At 45.5% G+C, this 16512-nt stretch overlaps 1 protein-coding gene across 4 annotated transcripts in view; it reads left to right on the forward strand.

The window, feature by feature from the left end:
• TMEM62 (transmembrane protein 62) overlaps positions 1-16512 on the forward strand; it is a 121824-nt gene that overhangs the window by 89049 nt on the left and 16263 nt on the right. For 3 of the 4 annotated variants that reach the window (XM_030214511.1, XM_030214509.1, XM_030214508.1), the window contains one exon: positions 8676-8780. The exons of the other annotated variant lie outside the window; for it this stretch is intronic. In XM_030214511.1, the coding sequence (XP_030070371.1) occupies positions 8676-8780 (105 nt within the window). The remainder of the gene's footprint in view (positions 1-8675; positions 8781-16512) is intronic. 4 annotated transcript variants of the gene reach the window in all.

Below are 16512 nucleotides of genomic sequence, written 5' to 3' on the forward strand. Positions count from 1 at the left end.
TCTCACACATCTTTTCTAGCTCTGATGTTTGACGTTGTATCACCTCCCGCACCGCTTTAGTCTGAAGGAAGTGTGCTAATTGACAGTATGCAAATTCACCCCCTTCTATCCCCGGGAACCTGTCCTTCAGTGCATTTAAAGACAACAGTGAGTCCCCTTCAAACATTTGGCCCCAGGTTCGCACCCCTTCCTCGTACCAATTAGTAAAAATCCCCTTTGTAGTGCCTGGTAAAAATAAAGGATTAAAAGCTATGGGGGTGCTACGAGTAAGGACACATTTTCTCTTAGGGAATAAACTGTCCCAGTAGTAAAGTGTCACCGCTATGGATGGGCAGGCTCGTTCCTCCAGGATTCTAAAGGGCTTCGGTAGCCACATGAGTGCGTTCAACGGTGTGTCACCTAAGGAATGTTGTTCTATGTGCACCCACTGTCGATCCGGGTAATCTTGGTGCCATTCAAGTGCGGCCTTCCCTTGTGCTGCTCTGTAATACCAGGTGAGATTGGGTACCTCCAGCCCCCCTCTCTTCCGTTCCTTATATAACAGGGCCCTTGCTAACCTTGGATGCTTTCCTGCCCAGACGAACCGCACTAACTTGTCTTGCAATGAAGCTATAAATCGCCTGGGCATCATCACAGGCAGCACCAGAAAGAGATACAGCAGGCAGGGTAATATGTTCATTTTGAGAATAGCTATTCTTCCAAACCATGAGACTCCCAAATCTCCCCATCGCTCTAGATCTTCCCCAATAATTTTGCCTATACCTTTGTAGTTAGCATTAAAGAGTTCCGAGAACTCCCCAGTCAGGTTAACCCCTAAGTATCTAATTTGTTTAGGTGCCCATCGGAAAGAAGAAGAGATCTTTAAGGATTCCACCACATCATCTGGGAGTGTCACATTCAAAGCTTCTGATTTTGCCATGTTAACTTTGAATCCCGACACTGCCGAGTATTCCTCTATTACGCTCTCAAGATGTGGAAAGGTGTCTAGAGGTCGAGATATCAGCAGCAAAACATCATCTGCGAAAAGGGCCATTTTGTGGATTCTATCTGCTATTCTGACTCCTGAGATATTAGGATCCAGCCGCACATGAGCCGCAAAGGGCTCCATCACCATAGCGAACAACAGGCGTGACAAAGGGCACCCCTGTCTGGTACCTCTATACAACGTGAACATCTCGGAGTTACCACCATTGACCCGGACACAGGCCCTTGGGGATTCATAGAAAGCCTGAATCCACCTCCGAAACTGTACCCCAAACCTCGTGGTTTCCAAGACCTTATACATAAAGGGCCAGTGAACCCGGTCAAAGGCTTTTTCGGCGTCAAGACTTAGAAGACAGAGCAGTCTCGTATTTCTCTTTGCCAGATACATAATGTCCACCACTCTCCTAATGTTGTCCATCGCTTTTCGGTAAGGGACAAAACCGACCTGATCAGGGTGGATGAGCACTGGGAGAATAGGAGCCAACCTACTTGCCAACACCTTAGCCAGGATTTTTACATCTGCATTTAGGACCGATATAGGTCTATAAGAGCCACATTCTTGTTGGTCTTTGCCTGGCTTAGGTAGCACCGCTATCCATGCCTCCATCATGGACATCGGCAAGGGCTCCCCCCTCCCCACCTGGTTAAACACGTCTGCCAAGAGGGGAGCTAATTCAGGGGCAAACTTTTTATAAAACTCATTTGGCAAGCCATCCAACCCAGGTGATTTGCTTGAGGGTAAGCTACTGATAGCTACCTGAATTTCCTTAGGGGTAACCGGTTCATCTAGCAGTGCTTGTTGCTGGGGACTCAAAGAGGACAGCTCACTATCTAGTAAATATTGGTCTACTAGCGCCAAAGGGGGGCTAAGTTCCTGAGCATACAAAGTCTGGTAAAATTCCCCAAATCGTTTACGAATTTGATCAGATGTATCTAGATCCCTCCCTCCTGCCTCTCGTATCTTTAGAATGGTCCACTCTACTTTTTGCCTACACAATGTTGTGGCCAGAAGGCGCCCCGCCTTGTTGCCAAATTCATATGAGTTCACTCTATTCTTTGCTTGTATCAGGCTAAGTTGCTCGGAATAGATGGAGTCTAGCAGCGCTCGCTGCGCATGAAGCTCCCGCAATATTCGTGCTGACCCATTGGCTTTGTGCTGTGCCTCAAGCACGCGGATGCTCTCCATACAGCGCGCTATCTGTGCCCTGCGAATCTTTGACTTTTTGCTTGCCAGTTGCAAGAAATAACCCCGGGACACTGCTTTCAGGGCATCCCATACCGTATTGAGTGAGGGCCCTGACTCCAAATTAAATTCAAGGTATTCTTTTAGCATCTTTTTATATCCTTCCACCACTTCCCCTTCCCCCAAAGAGGCCAACATTCAGTGTCCATCTTTTATCCTTATGTTCTGATCTGATATTTGGTAAGGTAACCCACTCCGGTGCATGGTCCGAGATGGTCATATTCCCTATCCCCGCATCGGGTCCCTTCTCTACTAATGTGACATCTAAAAAAATGTAATCGATGCATGAATAGGAGTTGTGGACTGGTGAATAAAATGTATAATCTCGCTCTCTCTGATGTTTCAACCTCCACAAGTCCAATGTGCCTAAGGATTGCGCTAGAGATCTCAGAGCCAATGAGTCCTTCTGACCTTCGGCCCTAGGAGCTCCCGTGCGATCTAAATTTAAGTTCATCACGGCTTTAAAGTCCCCACCAATCACAAGGGATCCCTGGACAAAACTAGTTAAGGAGTTTTTAACTCTCTCGATAAAGCTCGCCTGTCCTACATTGGGCGCATATATAGATGCAATTGTTAGGTCCACTTGGGCAATTCTGATATGCAGGAAGATATAACGTCCACCCGGGTCCCTCTTTACCTTGATCACCTGTGCCCCAACCGATGCGTGTATTAGTATCGCTACACCCCCTTTCTTTGACTCTGCTGCCGATGCATAATGTGCCACTGGGTATTCTGAGAGGGAAAGAAGCCTTTCATGTCTGCCCCTCAGGTGTGTTTCCTGCAGGAGGGCCACATGTGGCCTTAACTGCGTCAATTCTTTGTGAAACTTCTGTCGTTTCTGTGGCATATTTAACCCCTTTACATTATAGGAGAGAATCTTTAAGTCTGTACCCATCACTGGTTATTTGAACAAGCCTGATCAGTTGCATCCTTTCGTGACACCTCTGTAGAGCATTGCATTGTCTTGCATCCGTAGCTCTAACCTTGTCCTCCCCCCCTCCCCTTCTAACATCCCCCCATCTATTCCCCCCCCTTACATCCCCCCTCTCCCAACCATTCTCACCACCTGAAAGACTTATGTCCTCCAGATGGGAATCGAGGAAGCTACCCATCAGCCACACAGCCCCCAACCCCACATCCAGCCCCCCCACACCCACCAGGTCTTTAAACACTTATTAATTCCCCTTTTCCCCCATCCCCCTAGTTCCCATCCAGCTCACACCCGTTCAACTTGTATTTCAGCATTAATCCTACCCATCAACTTATCCGACTCTGTGTTCCCCCCCCCCCCCCCCACAAGTCTTAAGCTTATAGCTAAAAGTGGGGCCTTCACCAGCTGAACAGTCTGCAGGCCAAAACCAGCCTTTCCAGCGACCTTTGGGCACGTTCTCCAAAAGTGAGCTGCCTCCATTCACCATGGCCCTTGAAACACTGTCCCAGCACCCTTGTCAAACCTGTGCAGTCCAGCTCAACGCTTCTGGCTATTTTTCTTGGAAGATTCTGGGACTCTTTGCCACCGTTGAAGTTTCGCTCTCGTAGTGGGTGCCACCGCCCCAGGTGGGGCCTTCGCGGAAACAAGGTCAGCAGCATGCAGGACCTCCCATGCCTCCTGTAGGGTTTGCACCCTATGCTTGTTACCCTTCAGGGTGAAGTTTAGTGAAAAAGGGAATCCCCATCTGTATTGTATCTGATGTTTGCTCAGGGACTCCAGCGCCGGCCTCATCTGTCTTCTTAGCTGGAGGGTGTATTGTGAAAGGTCTTGATAGACCTGTATCTGAGCTCCGCCAAACTCCAGAGTCTTTTGTCTTTCTTGCAGCTGACAGGACCTTTTCTTTGATTTCATATTTATGGAACCGCACAATTATATCACACGTTTGCTGCTCCTTTCGCGCGCCCAGTGCTCTGTGCGCTCTGTCCAATTCACACCGCAGCTCTCCCTCCTCGGGGCCTAGCAACGTGGAGCACAGTGTTTGTACTATCTCCGCCACGTTTTCTGTTTCACCGCCTTCAGGGACACCGCGAAAGCGAAGGTTATTCCTCCGTCCCCAGTTCTCAATATCATCCAATTTGTATTCCAGGTGAGCGTGTTTATGTTCCAGTTCTTGCAGCAGAGTGGCGTGTTTATTTAAAGTGTCCGTGTGTTCGTCTATTTTCAGTTCTGCCTCCTCCACTCTTCCTCCCAATTCTCTGAGATCAGCGCTGAGCGTATCCATCCGCTCTAATATTTCATCTTTAGACTGCTTGATCTCCGTCTTGATATTGGAGAGAAACCTGCGAAGCTCGCCAGATATGCCTTTTTTTGAAGGTGGGGCTCGCGCTTCAGACATAGAGAGTGCAGAGTCCGAGTCCGACGGGGAGGCGCGCTCAGGCGACTCACGGTTTTTTGCGGCCTTGCTCGACATACTTTTCTCTGCCCTTTCCGCCTCTTTTTTCCGCGTGGAAACTGCTTTGCTCATGTCTCCAGGTATTTAAGGGTGAGATCCGCTGGTTTTTGCTGGTTTTTTCTCCCTTTGGGTCGCTATTTTACCCGTTTTTTCGGTAGTGGGAGAGGGAGCTCTGAGGCTAGGCTGCCATGCTACCCGATGACGTCACTTCCTCCTCGTTTTTTTTTTTCTTTTTGTAGCTACCGCTGCTGCTCAACAGGAGAAGCAGCAGCTAGCTACCGCTGCTGCTCAACAGGAGAAGCAGCAGCGGCCAGACAGCGTTACCAGTGGCAGCTACGGGTGGTGAGGGGGTTCATGTGCCTGGGGGGGGGGGTGTTGATGTGCTTTGGGTGGGGGGAGGGGGGTGTTTGATGTGCTTTGGGTGGGGGGAGGGGGGTGTTTGATGTGCTTCGGGGGGAGGGGGTGTTTGATGTGCCGGGGGGGGGGGCTTAGGTGATGTGCCGGAGGGGGGGTTCTGTGGTGCCATGCTTGTAGTTTTTTGATGCGCCGCTCCCTGCCAGTTGCTCCGAAGTGGCAGGGATCGGTGCACTGACAGCTGATTCCCAGGCAGTCCCACATTAGAACGTTGGTGGTGAGAATTATTATATAGGATATTTAAAATCAAGCATGATACCGGAAGATTGGAGGGTGGCCTGTGTAATGCTGATTTTAAAAGGGGTTCCAGAGGTGATCCAGGAAATTACAGACGAGTGAGCCTGACATCGGTGCTGGGCAAATTGGTAGAGATTATTATAAAGAACAAAATTACAGAGCATATTCAAAGACATGGATTAATAAGACAAAACCAACATTGATTTAGTGAAGGGGAAATCTTGCTTCACCAGTCTACTACATTTCTTTGAAGAGGTGAACAAGCATGTAGATAAAGGTGAGTGTCGATATTGTGTATCTGGATTTTCAAAAGGCATTTAACAAAGTACCTCATGGGTCATTCCATGCCAAGTGGTCTAAACCTTCAAATGATACTGTTCACAAGCTGATTCAGGCAGACTCTTTTTTTAATAATTGGCTTTGAGCTTTGGTACATTTTACCATTTGCACTGACAGTGCCAACTTTGAAGAGATCCTGCAGGGCGGTTATAGATGCTGGTTAGTTGCAAATCTGGCAGTATTATGTCCAGCACAAGCATAATGCTTGTTCAAAATTTCAAGACTGTATCTTTGTTTGCATGGAAGTTGTTGCGGTCTGAATATTGGTCCAAATATGTTCCGATGAGTCGTGACCAATTTTGATGCACGCTTTGAGTCAACTTGTTTGACTGGATTTTGCATCCATAATGTTAAAATGTATTTCATCGGAATTAGCATCAAAAACTGTATAGGATTTTAATTTTTTAGCCATTCTTATAAATGTGTTTGGATTTTATTAGACCCCAAAAATGGCATTTTGGTAAATGTTGCGCGCTCATGGACTGACAACCTTTTAGAAAAGGGGGTCTACGGTGTTTCTTTTTGCTGCAAAAGTAGAAGGCATGCCAGCTGCGCAGCATAAACTGCTGAGGCAGGCGGTATGTGTTGCGCGAGTGACAATCGCCCAGCACTGGAAACGACAGGGGGTCTCTTCGGTTAAGAGATAGCACAATAAACTGAAACATGTGTGTGAGATGGAAAGACTCTTGGCAGTCAGGAGACATCAAATGCACAAGTGGCATGACATATGGCAGTTTTTTGTTAATGCAGCAGGTAATGTTTAGAACAGGCACATACGAGAAGTGTGAGTGGCACATAGTGAGACAGTTGTGTAGGGCGGGGAAATAGATGGGGGTGGGAGGGATTGGGCAGGATTTAGCAATAGATGGGGGCTGTTGATAAGATGGGGGATGGGGGGAAATTTTTTTTTCAATAAAAAGTTGAAGTTTCTACAGTTTATATTTAATTGTTGTACTGTGGCAGTAAACTGCACTACCTGGGTTTCATCTTGTCTGGACTACATTGTAAACATGCCAGTGTAGAGCGATGAATATTATATGTTGTCTAATGAGAATTTTCAATAAAAGATTCTTACAAATAAAAAAAGAAAAGGGGGTCTAGATCTGCAACTATTGCAGTTAGAGACCTCAAATTTTGGGAAACTTCATTTAACACCTGACTAGTGCAACAGATAAAATTTGAACAAAATTGGAGAATATGATGGTGGGAACTTTTTTAAATTTTAGACCACTTGGCATGGAATGACCCTCATGCAAGACTCCAGAGGAAATTGGAGAGTCATGGGATAGGAGATAGTGTTCTATTGTGGATTAAAAACTGGTTAAAGGATAGAAAACAGAGTAGGGTTAAATGGTCAGTATTCTCAATGAAGAAGGGTAGATAGTGGGGTTCCACAGTGGTCTGTGTTGGGACCACTGCTTTTTAACATATTTATAAATGATCTAGATATGGGACTAACTAGTGAGGTAATTAAATTTGCCGACGACACAAAGTTATTTAGAGGAGTTAAATCGCAAGAGGATTGTGAAAAATTGCAAGACGACCTTATGAGACTGGGCATCCAAATTGCAGATGATGTTTAATATGAACAAGTGCAAAGTGATCCATGTGGGACAGAGGAACCTGAACTATAGCTGCGGGTTGCAAGGTTCCGCATTAGGAGTCACTGACCAGGAAGAGGATCTAGGAGTCATTGTTGACGATACTTTGAAACCCTATGGCCAGGGTGCTGCGGCAGCAAAGAAAGCAAATAGAATTTATAAGGATTTATTATTTATTAAGATTTATTTACTGCCTTTTTTAAGGAATTCACTTAAGGTGGTATACAGTAAGAAATCAAACATGAACAATAGACAATTACAGCAGTAAAAATATTCAAATAACAATATGAAATATGGCATAGTATACTACTTCAGAAACTAATATACTATTAGCCCCAAAACAGGATTTTTTTATGCACTTATGTTAAATGCCACTTCTTATGATTTAAATAAACTGGCCTCATAAGCCCAGGGTACCATTAATTTGGGCACAACCTGAAATGGCTTTCATCATTGGCCCCAACCACTACCGAAAACACCTGCAGAGCAAAACAACTCCAAATGGAGAAAAAAGATCTGCAGTAAAAAAAAAAGGGGTTTAAATGTGAGAACTATATTTTCAAAGTGCCCAAGCAAAAACCCAAACTTTATTTCTACCCCCAAAATTATTATAATTGGAAGAAAAATATAAAAAATGAGTCATACATAGATGGTAACCAAAGAAGAAAAGTACTTAGCTTCATCAGGAGAATAATATCGAACACCGTCCTGGAGCTCTTTCTCAATTTGGTATACAACCCTTGTCCATGTACTCTCATATCAAATCGGTAATCATTTCTATCAATCTTAAATCAAAAGGTCTTTCACAAAAATGTTCTCATTCTCGACAACTAAAGAATTCCTTCTGTTTCGCTACTTCATCCTTTCCTGATGAAGTAGCAAAATAGAAGGCATTATTCTCCCAACCACCAGTCAACATATCACTATTCCTGAACACCTCAACAATATTCAGTGACCTCACCAACCAATCCATATATGTAATCATGTCACGAGTCATAACCTAATCTATCTATTAGCCACATTGAACAGACTACTAGTTTGGAAAATGTGGGATTCAAACGCTGAAATAAATAAATATGTATTTAGGAACCCATTTACTAAAGCTTAGCACATGATATCAGTGTTACCTGCCATAGAGACTGCTAAGTATGAATAAGTAGGAGCGTTAATATTTATTCTGTTCATAACAATGGGTATGTTGTATCCTTCCTTATATTTCTGTTCTCTTTAGGAGGGTCAAAGTCCTTAACAATTCCATGGAAATGGGCTAGGAATTTTCCTTTAGTGGAGAAGTTTGTGATACTGAGCTGAATAATGATTCTAATATTTTGTTCTGCATTTACAGCTTGTGTGGAGTTAACACTTTTGCATGCCATGCATGGATCGCATAAACACTGGTGTAAACAAACGTACAAGAATAGGTGAATGCATTTTATATCTGTCTGAATTTCTAAATGCTTATTTATCTTTCAGGAAATCCAGGGTTTGTGTCTTTGACTTCCTTCTCCCTTCATGCCATGAGTAATACAAACAGTGTATATTATCCTCTTTTGCTGCTCAGCTTATATACGGCTGTAGGTAAGTAGCTCAGGATTTTGCTACTGGGCTTGCAAGCCATGATCTAGGTAAGCAGCCAGATATTAGAGCCCATTCTGTTAACTGCATCCATTCCATCACCCCTCTTTCCAGTGATCCAAATACTGAAGGTGATTTTCATTTGAAAGGGTACAGATTCAGCATTTATCGCTGCATCCGTGTCCGAGACTCTGTTCTGAATGGAAGTTTAACCCTTTGATGACCAATCTAGGAATATGTTTTGAATAGCAATTTCCTAGACCCCTGATGCAGGCCGGTAAGGTCGAAACACGAGTCGTGTCGGGTCTTCCTCATTATTTTAGAATAATTTTTTTATAAATTTAACACCATCTGCAAGAGGTTTCATTGCTCCACTCTTTTCTGCTTGGCGTTTTTCCTTCTGTTTGTGAATGGCCGTGGGCAAGGGCTCATATGTGGCTGTTACAAGAATCTATTAGCTGCATCTTCTTGGACCCTGGTTGCTGGACAGAGTGTACAGTGGTGGTTGTCACCCAGAAATGTGACTGTCAGAGCTGTCTTTCTGATTATACAATGGGACGTGGTGACAATGGACACCAGCAACTTGTTTTGGGGAGCTCGTTACAAGTTCCATCTGGCACAGGGCACCTGGACAGAACAGGAGTCTCGGTGGTCGATAAATCACTTGTAGCTCAGGGCATTGCAGAATGCCATACGCGATTTCGCTCCCTTTCTGTCTATGGCCACAGTCTAAGTTTTCTCTGACAATGTGAAAGTGGTATCAGCATTTCATCTCAACCAATCTGTGGAGCTTACATTCTTTCGCAGAGAGGACAAAGGGACTCTGTATTTTTCCCTGAAGCTTCTCTATGTGTGTAGTGTCCTCATCTGAAAGTTACAAATGAGTTTCACAAATTGGACAGGCTGTGCTTTTTGGTAAACAGAGGCTTGGCCTCGTAGCTTCCAAGCTCACAGTTACTATATGGTTGAAGGAGACTACCGTGCCAACTTATTTGCTTGCGGGGAAGCAGGCTCCTCACGCCTTGCAGGCTTATTCTACGAAGCATACAGCAACATCCTGGGCGGAGACTACCTTACTGTTTCTGGTGGATATTTGTAAGGTGGCGATGTGGTTGTTGCTTTATAACTTTGCCAGGCACTACAAGGGTGGACGTTGCTACATGCTTGGAAGCCAGTTTTGGAGCTTCGGTACTCAGGATGGTGGCACCTGGATCCCACCCACTCTAGGGATTGCTTTTGAACATCCTACAGGTTCTGGAATAGTGAGAAGCTATGTAATGGAAGGAGAAATTAGGTCTTACCTGATAATTTTCTTTCCATTAGTTCTTTCCAGTATTCCAGAGGCCTGCCCGAGATTTCTGAGATGTTTAGTCCGTTCGAAGTAATGGGTCAAATAACGAGCATCACCTTGCATGGTGCTTCCTGCATATCTCTTATTCTCAACCCCAAACAAATATATGAAAAATCCACTCAAACATTCAATGAATGAGTAAATGCAAAGAACGATATTTGTCTTTCTGTAAATTAGGTTATAGAAGGAAAAGCCTCAAGGAGCTCCTGACCCCACAGGTCTAACGAGCTGCTGGCAATCACAATGAACTGAATGAATGGTCAAACAGGTCTGTCCTCATCATTGGCTCAAAAACCTTCTTAATAGAGACCTGCCACTGAGCAAATCTTCAAAATACTATGTACGGTTTGAAACTCGATTAAGTCCTCACAAAACCGTTTAATGGATTGCTGCTAGTGGTACATTCTATACAGGTTATTTCTTCGATTCTTCAATAATAATTACATCCACTTGTGGCATAGAGGTCAAAATGTAAAGTTTGTACTTACCTTTAGTCCAATCGTGTTTGCAGTCATCTCCGTCCTCAGTGAGTTTTTCCTGCTGTTGCCCAATAGTGGTCTACAGTCGCGTTGCTCTGCTCGACTCCTTAACCCCGGACCTGCTGCATCAGGGTCCTCGTGGGGGTCAAAATGACAGCATTTAAGCTCCACACTGCTGTCGGGCGATCCCTTATGTTCTCGACAATAGAACAGGCCACAACTTTATCTGAGTACTGTTATGGAGCCAGAAGAACTGCTTCTCCCAGTAATTCCCATCTCCCCCTCCCTCTCACCAAGAGATTGGCTACTGATTCTTCCCCCCCCCCCCCAGTCACTAAGATGCCCTTTTTGGGGTATATATGGATTTTTCCAAAGTGTCAGCTGTAAGCCTTTACAGTAGTCCAATGCTTCCTAGGTTTTACTGTTACTGCTAGCTTATTAAAGGATTCTTTACCATAGCAGCTTCCATTTCTGCAGTCACATGGAAGGGGACCAACCCTTGATGAAGGCTTCACAGAGCAGTTAAGGTTTTCTAGGAGTGGAGGAGTGGCCTAGTGGTTAGCGTGGTGGACTTCGGTCCTGGGGAACTGGGTTCGATTCCCACTGAAGACACGGGCAGCTCCTTGTGACTCTGGGCAAGTCACTTAACCCTCCATTGCCCCAGGTACAAATAAGTACCGGTATACAATATGTAAGCCGCATTGAACCTGCTATGAGTGGGAAAGCGTGGGGTACAAATGTAACAAAAAAATAAAAATAAAAGCAGCTTTCTTATCTGCTTCCAATTCCCATTTGCCTTATATTATAGAGTTACATAGTAAATTACGGCAGATAAACACCCGCATGGTCCATCCAGTCTGCCCAACAGTCATATTGATTGTCAAATCATTATTGAACAATCTGAAAAATTAGTACAACATTTTACTCATTAAGTTTCCATTTTATTGTGTTTTGACTTTTCCCACTGAGATATACAGCACACAATCAGAATATGGTAAAAATACTCTTTCTTGATACACTGTTGATACGGGACACAGACCATAGAAGTCCATCCAGCATTGGCCTCACTTCCCCACTGCTAGAGCTGCCTTCTAAGCACCACTTTATATATATATATATATATATATATATATATACACTAGTAAAAAAGGCCCGTTTCTGACACAAATGAAACGGGCGCTAGCAAGGTTTTCCTCGGAGTGTGTATGTTTGGGAGAGTGTATGTGAGAGTGACTGTGTGAGAGACAGAGTGAAAGTGTGAGTGTGTGTGTGTGAGAGAGAGAGTGAGTCTGTGAGAGAGTGTGTGTGTGAGAATGAGAGTGTGTGCAAGTGTGTATGTGAGACACAGTGTGAGAGAGAGTGTGTGTGTGTGTGCGAGAGAGAGAGTGTGTGTGAGACACAGATTCTCTGTGAGAGTGAGTGTATGAGACCAAGCGAGTGTGTGAGTGACTGTGTGGCACATAGAGAGTGAATGTGATACAGTGTGAGACAGAGTGTGTGAGAGTGTGAGTCAGAAAGACATTGTATATGAGAGAGAGAGTGTGAGCCCTGCCCTCCCAATCCATGCCCATCTGTCTCCTGCCCCCTCCATTCATCCTTTTCCAGCAATTCCCCTCTCTCCCTGAGCCCTGCCCTCCCAATCCATGCCCATCCATGCTCCTCTGTCACCTGCCCCCTCCATTCATCCCTATCCAGCAATTCCCCTCTCTCCCTGAGCCCTGCCCTGCAATCCATATCCATCCATGCCCATCTGTCCCCTCCATTCATCCCTATCCAGCAATTCCCCTCTCTCCCTGAGCCCTGCCCTCCCAATCCATGCCCATCCATGCTCCTCTGTCACCTGCCCCCTCCATTCATCCCTATCCAGCAATTTCCCTCTCTCCCTGAGCCCTGCCCTGCAATCCATATCCATCCATGCCCATCTGTCCCCTCCATTCATCCCTATCCAGCAATTCCCCTCTCTCCCTGAGCCCTGCCCTCCCAATCCATGCCCATCCATGCTCCTATGTCCCCTGCCCCCTCCATTCATCCTTTTCCAGCAATTCCCCTCTCTCCCTTCCATGACCCCCCTTGCATCCATGCTTCTCTCTCTCCCATGTCCCAGCCTGGCCCGCCCTCTTCTCCCCCCCCTTCGCATCCATGCACCCCCCCTTCGCATCCATGCTGTTGTTTCTCCCCTGCCCTCCCGCTCCCATTGTTCAACTTTACTGCCCACCCTCTTCTCTCCCCCCAACATCCCTTTTTTTTGTTTTTTTTCTTTTTAAATTTACCTCCGTGGCGGTTCCGGCAGCGTAGCGTCAGGGAAGGAGGCGGCGCTCCCGACGTCTAGCCTTCCCTTCGCTGTGTTCCGCCTTCTTCTGACGTCATCCTTGACGTCAGAAGAAGGCGGAACACAGCGAAGGGAAGGCTAGAGACGTCAGGAGCGCCGCCTCCTTCCCTGACACTGCGCTGCCGGAACCGCCACCACGGAGGTAAATGTAATATAATAAAACGCACCGTGCGTGGGTGCAATCCGTTTGTTTTGTTTTTTTTCCGCCCTCGACGTCATGACGTTTGACGCGAGGGCGGGGCAGAGACGGCTGGCTGGCTTCACACCATGAATCCATGAACCCTACAGCCAGGGAGTGTTTGAGTGACTTCAGAACGTTGTCTTCAGAACGTTCATGGTGCGTTTTATTATATTAGATATATATATATATATATATATATATATATATATATATATATAAGTGAAACGTCAAAGCATTCCAGTGACAGTGTAACAGGATGGGAACTTTAAAACAATACAGGAGCTCAAGACCTTCGAAGTCAGAATGATTAAATATTTTGACACCCACTAGACATGACTTAACAAAGATCTGGGTTTTCTAGCCCATTATAAACCATAAAAATGTACTGCTTTGTCCCCCTCCTGTCTCCATGCATATCTCACCTGTCCCTGTTGCTGTCTCTCACCTATCCACCCCATCCTGTTAGACTGTCACTGGAGTGCTTTGACGTTTCACTTATATATACTGTCATCTACCAACATTTGCTTATTTCCGATCTGACGAAGGGCAACCTTCAAAAGCTAATCAAGAAATGTATTGTTATATCCAATAAAAAAAGGTATCATCTTATTTTTTTTCAATGTTTTATTTTGTTTTATTTCTATTGATTTCATTTAGCTAAAGCCTGTGAGGGAATCTGTGGGACTGTTAGATCATAAAGGGGCACTCGGAGAGGACAAGGCCATAGCAAGGAGAGTGAATGAATTCTTTGCTTTAGTCTTGAAGATGTAAGAGATCTACCTGTACCAGAAATGGTTTTCAAGGGTGATGATGCGGAGGAACTGAAAAATCTCCTGTAGTTCTCTTAGTTGCTAAAAAGGCTGACAGGTTAGAATGTTTGAAGAAAACATATTTAACAGCTTTATATCTAACTAGTAAAAGAAGCCCGTTTCTGACACAAATGAAATGGGCGCTAGCAAGGTTTTCCTCGGAGTATGTATGTTTGAGAGAGTATGTGTGAGAGTGACTGTGTGAGAATGAGAGTGTGTGTGTGTGAGTGTGTATGTGAGACACAGTGAGTGTGAGAGAGAGTGTGTTTCACACATATACAGTGTGTGTGTGAGAGTGTGTGTGTGAGACAGAGAGAGTGTGAGAAAGTATGTGTGCGATACACAGACTCTCTGTGAGACTGAGAGAGTGTGTGAGAGTGACTGTGTGACACATAAGAGAGTGAATGTGATACAGTGTGAGACATAGAGTGTGTGAGAGTGAGAGAGAGTGTGTGTGTGTGACAGATACCTCCCCCCCTCTGGTCTCAGGACCCCCTCTGCGTTCCCTCCCCTCTGGTCTCAGGACCCCCTGCCCCTCTCCCCCCTCTGCGTGGTTGGCAGCACCATGCGAATGTGTGTGTGTGACAGAGAGTGAGACTGGATGCGAGTGTGTCTGTGTGAGAGAGAGTGTGTGTGATTCTCCTCTCTCCCCTGCCCCCCCCCTCAGCCACCCAGCGATTCTCCTTTCTCCCCTGCCTCCCCCTCCAGCCACCCAGCGATTGTCCTTGCTCCCCTGATTACCTCCGTCGAAGCGGCCGCGTTCTTGAAAGCCCTGCCCGTCTCTAGCCTGCCCTTCTCCAGCCTTCCCTTCGAGTTTGTTCCCTCAGAGTCCCGCCTTCTGACGTCATTTCCTCTTTCCGTGAGGGCGGGACTCTGAGGGAACGAACTCGAAGAGAAGGCTAGAGACGGGCAGGGCTTTAAATAACGTGGCCGCTTCAACAGAGGTAATCAGGGGAGCGAGGACAATCGCTGGGTGGCTGGGGGGGGGCAGGGGAGAGAGGTGAGTGAGTGCGGCTCTGGGCGGAGTACGGGTTCCAGCGGCGACTTGGGAGGGGCGAGGGAGAGAGCAGCGTGTCCCCTTCTCTCTCAGTGTTCAGCCCTGGACGTCATAATATTATGACGCGAGGGTAGGACAGTGAGACAGATGGTTACAGGCAGCACGGACCCTGTGAACCCTTCAGTGCCACAGGGAGTCAGCTTCAGAACGTTGGAGTTGGAAATTATTATATAGGATAATACATTTACATGGATACCTTTAAAAAAAAAGTTCCACCTATTTGAAGAACTCCAGGTTTCAATAGTAGAAACTGCTTACATCTACGTTGAGTGTCTCTTGATACATCAGGAAAAATTTGGATCTTAAAGCCTAGAAACAATTTTTCTCTCTTTTTAAAAAACATTCTCAATAACCATTGTTTGTCAGGAGATAATGCCACCGAGGCTACCAATGTAGCTGCAGTGTCTACTTCTGAATCGGAGATATTTGATATAGCCAAAACATCTAAAGAAGCTTGTTGCTGTTCCCCTACTTTCCTCGGTAAATAATACACTTGTAAGGAAGGAGGAAATACAATGATTTACTATTTCCAGGGGTGTAACTGTAAAAACCCTTGGAAAGTTTAAGAAGTGAAGATTGTTGCTCCTTGCAAAATTTTCAAGAGTCTCACATTTATTTCTCAAATTAGATATGTCTTTAACAAATGAAGTATGTAAGTTCTGAATATTTGAGAAATCCTTATTAATTTGATCCACACGAGAAGACAATTCCTTCGCCTCTGTTTCAACTTTTCCTACTCTCAATTTTACTTTGGAAAGTCTTTGTGTAAGAACAGCAGTTTGTGAATACAAAGTCTTTCCCAGATCCGAAAATAGAAACCATAGGGAATCCAATGTTACCTCAGTAGGCTTTTTTTTTTTTCCAGGAAATCGGGCACAGACGCTACAAATGTGGACTCGGGAAATTCACCTGTCAGTTCCTGTTCCACAACTCCTCAATCCCCGATCTCATTCACCGCAAGGCTGTCTTCCTGAGAGGGAACCACCAAACCCTCTCCTCCAATTTCCCTTCGATGTGGTTGAGCCTCACTCGAACTGGCGCCCCGTGTAACTCCCACAGATGGCACAGTCGACTCAGGAAGTGGAGAACTTGATCCTTGCGGTTGCGAGGGAGGAGCTATTCGGTCGGGGCTCAATGAGATTTCAAACCCAGGAGACACCGCCACATCCTCTCACTGCCGGCATCTCCAGGGGGACCACTCCCAGCATTTCTGCTATCCCAGGACCTCTTAAATGTAGATCCATCGGACCGATGATGGGAGATTCTAGTGACTGGGAGGCTCAAGCAGCCGCCTTCCCTCCCATTTAGGCATTTCTTCAAGAGCAAATATCAAGAGGTCAGCTGCACCTCAGGTACGTGCGGACAACTTAGATCAAGGATTTTCAGAAAGCTTTGACAAAGTTCCTCATGAGAGATTCCTGAGAAAATTTAAAAAAGCCATGGGATTGAAGGCAATGTCCTTATTGAACAGAAAACAGAGGGTAGGGTTAAATGGCCACTTTTCTCAATAGAGGAGGGTGACTAGTGGA

Source organism: Microcaecilia unicolor, chromosome 9 (genome assembly GCF_901765095.1).
Source record: "Microcaecilia unicolor chromosome 9, aMicUni1.1, whole genome shotgun sequence".
Taxonomy (NCBI): Eukaryota; Metazoa; Chordata; class Amphibia; order Gymnophiona; family Siphonopidae; genus Microcaecilia; species Microcaecilia unicolor.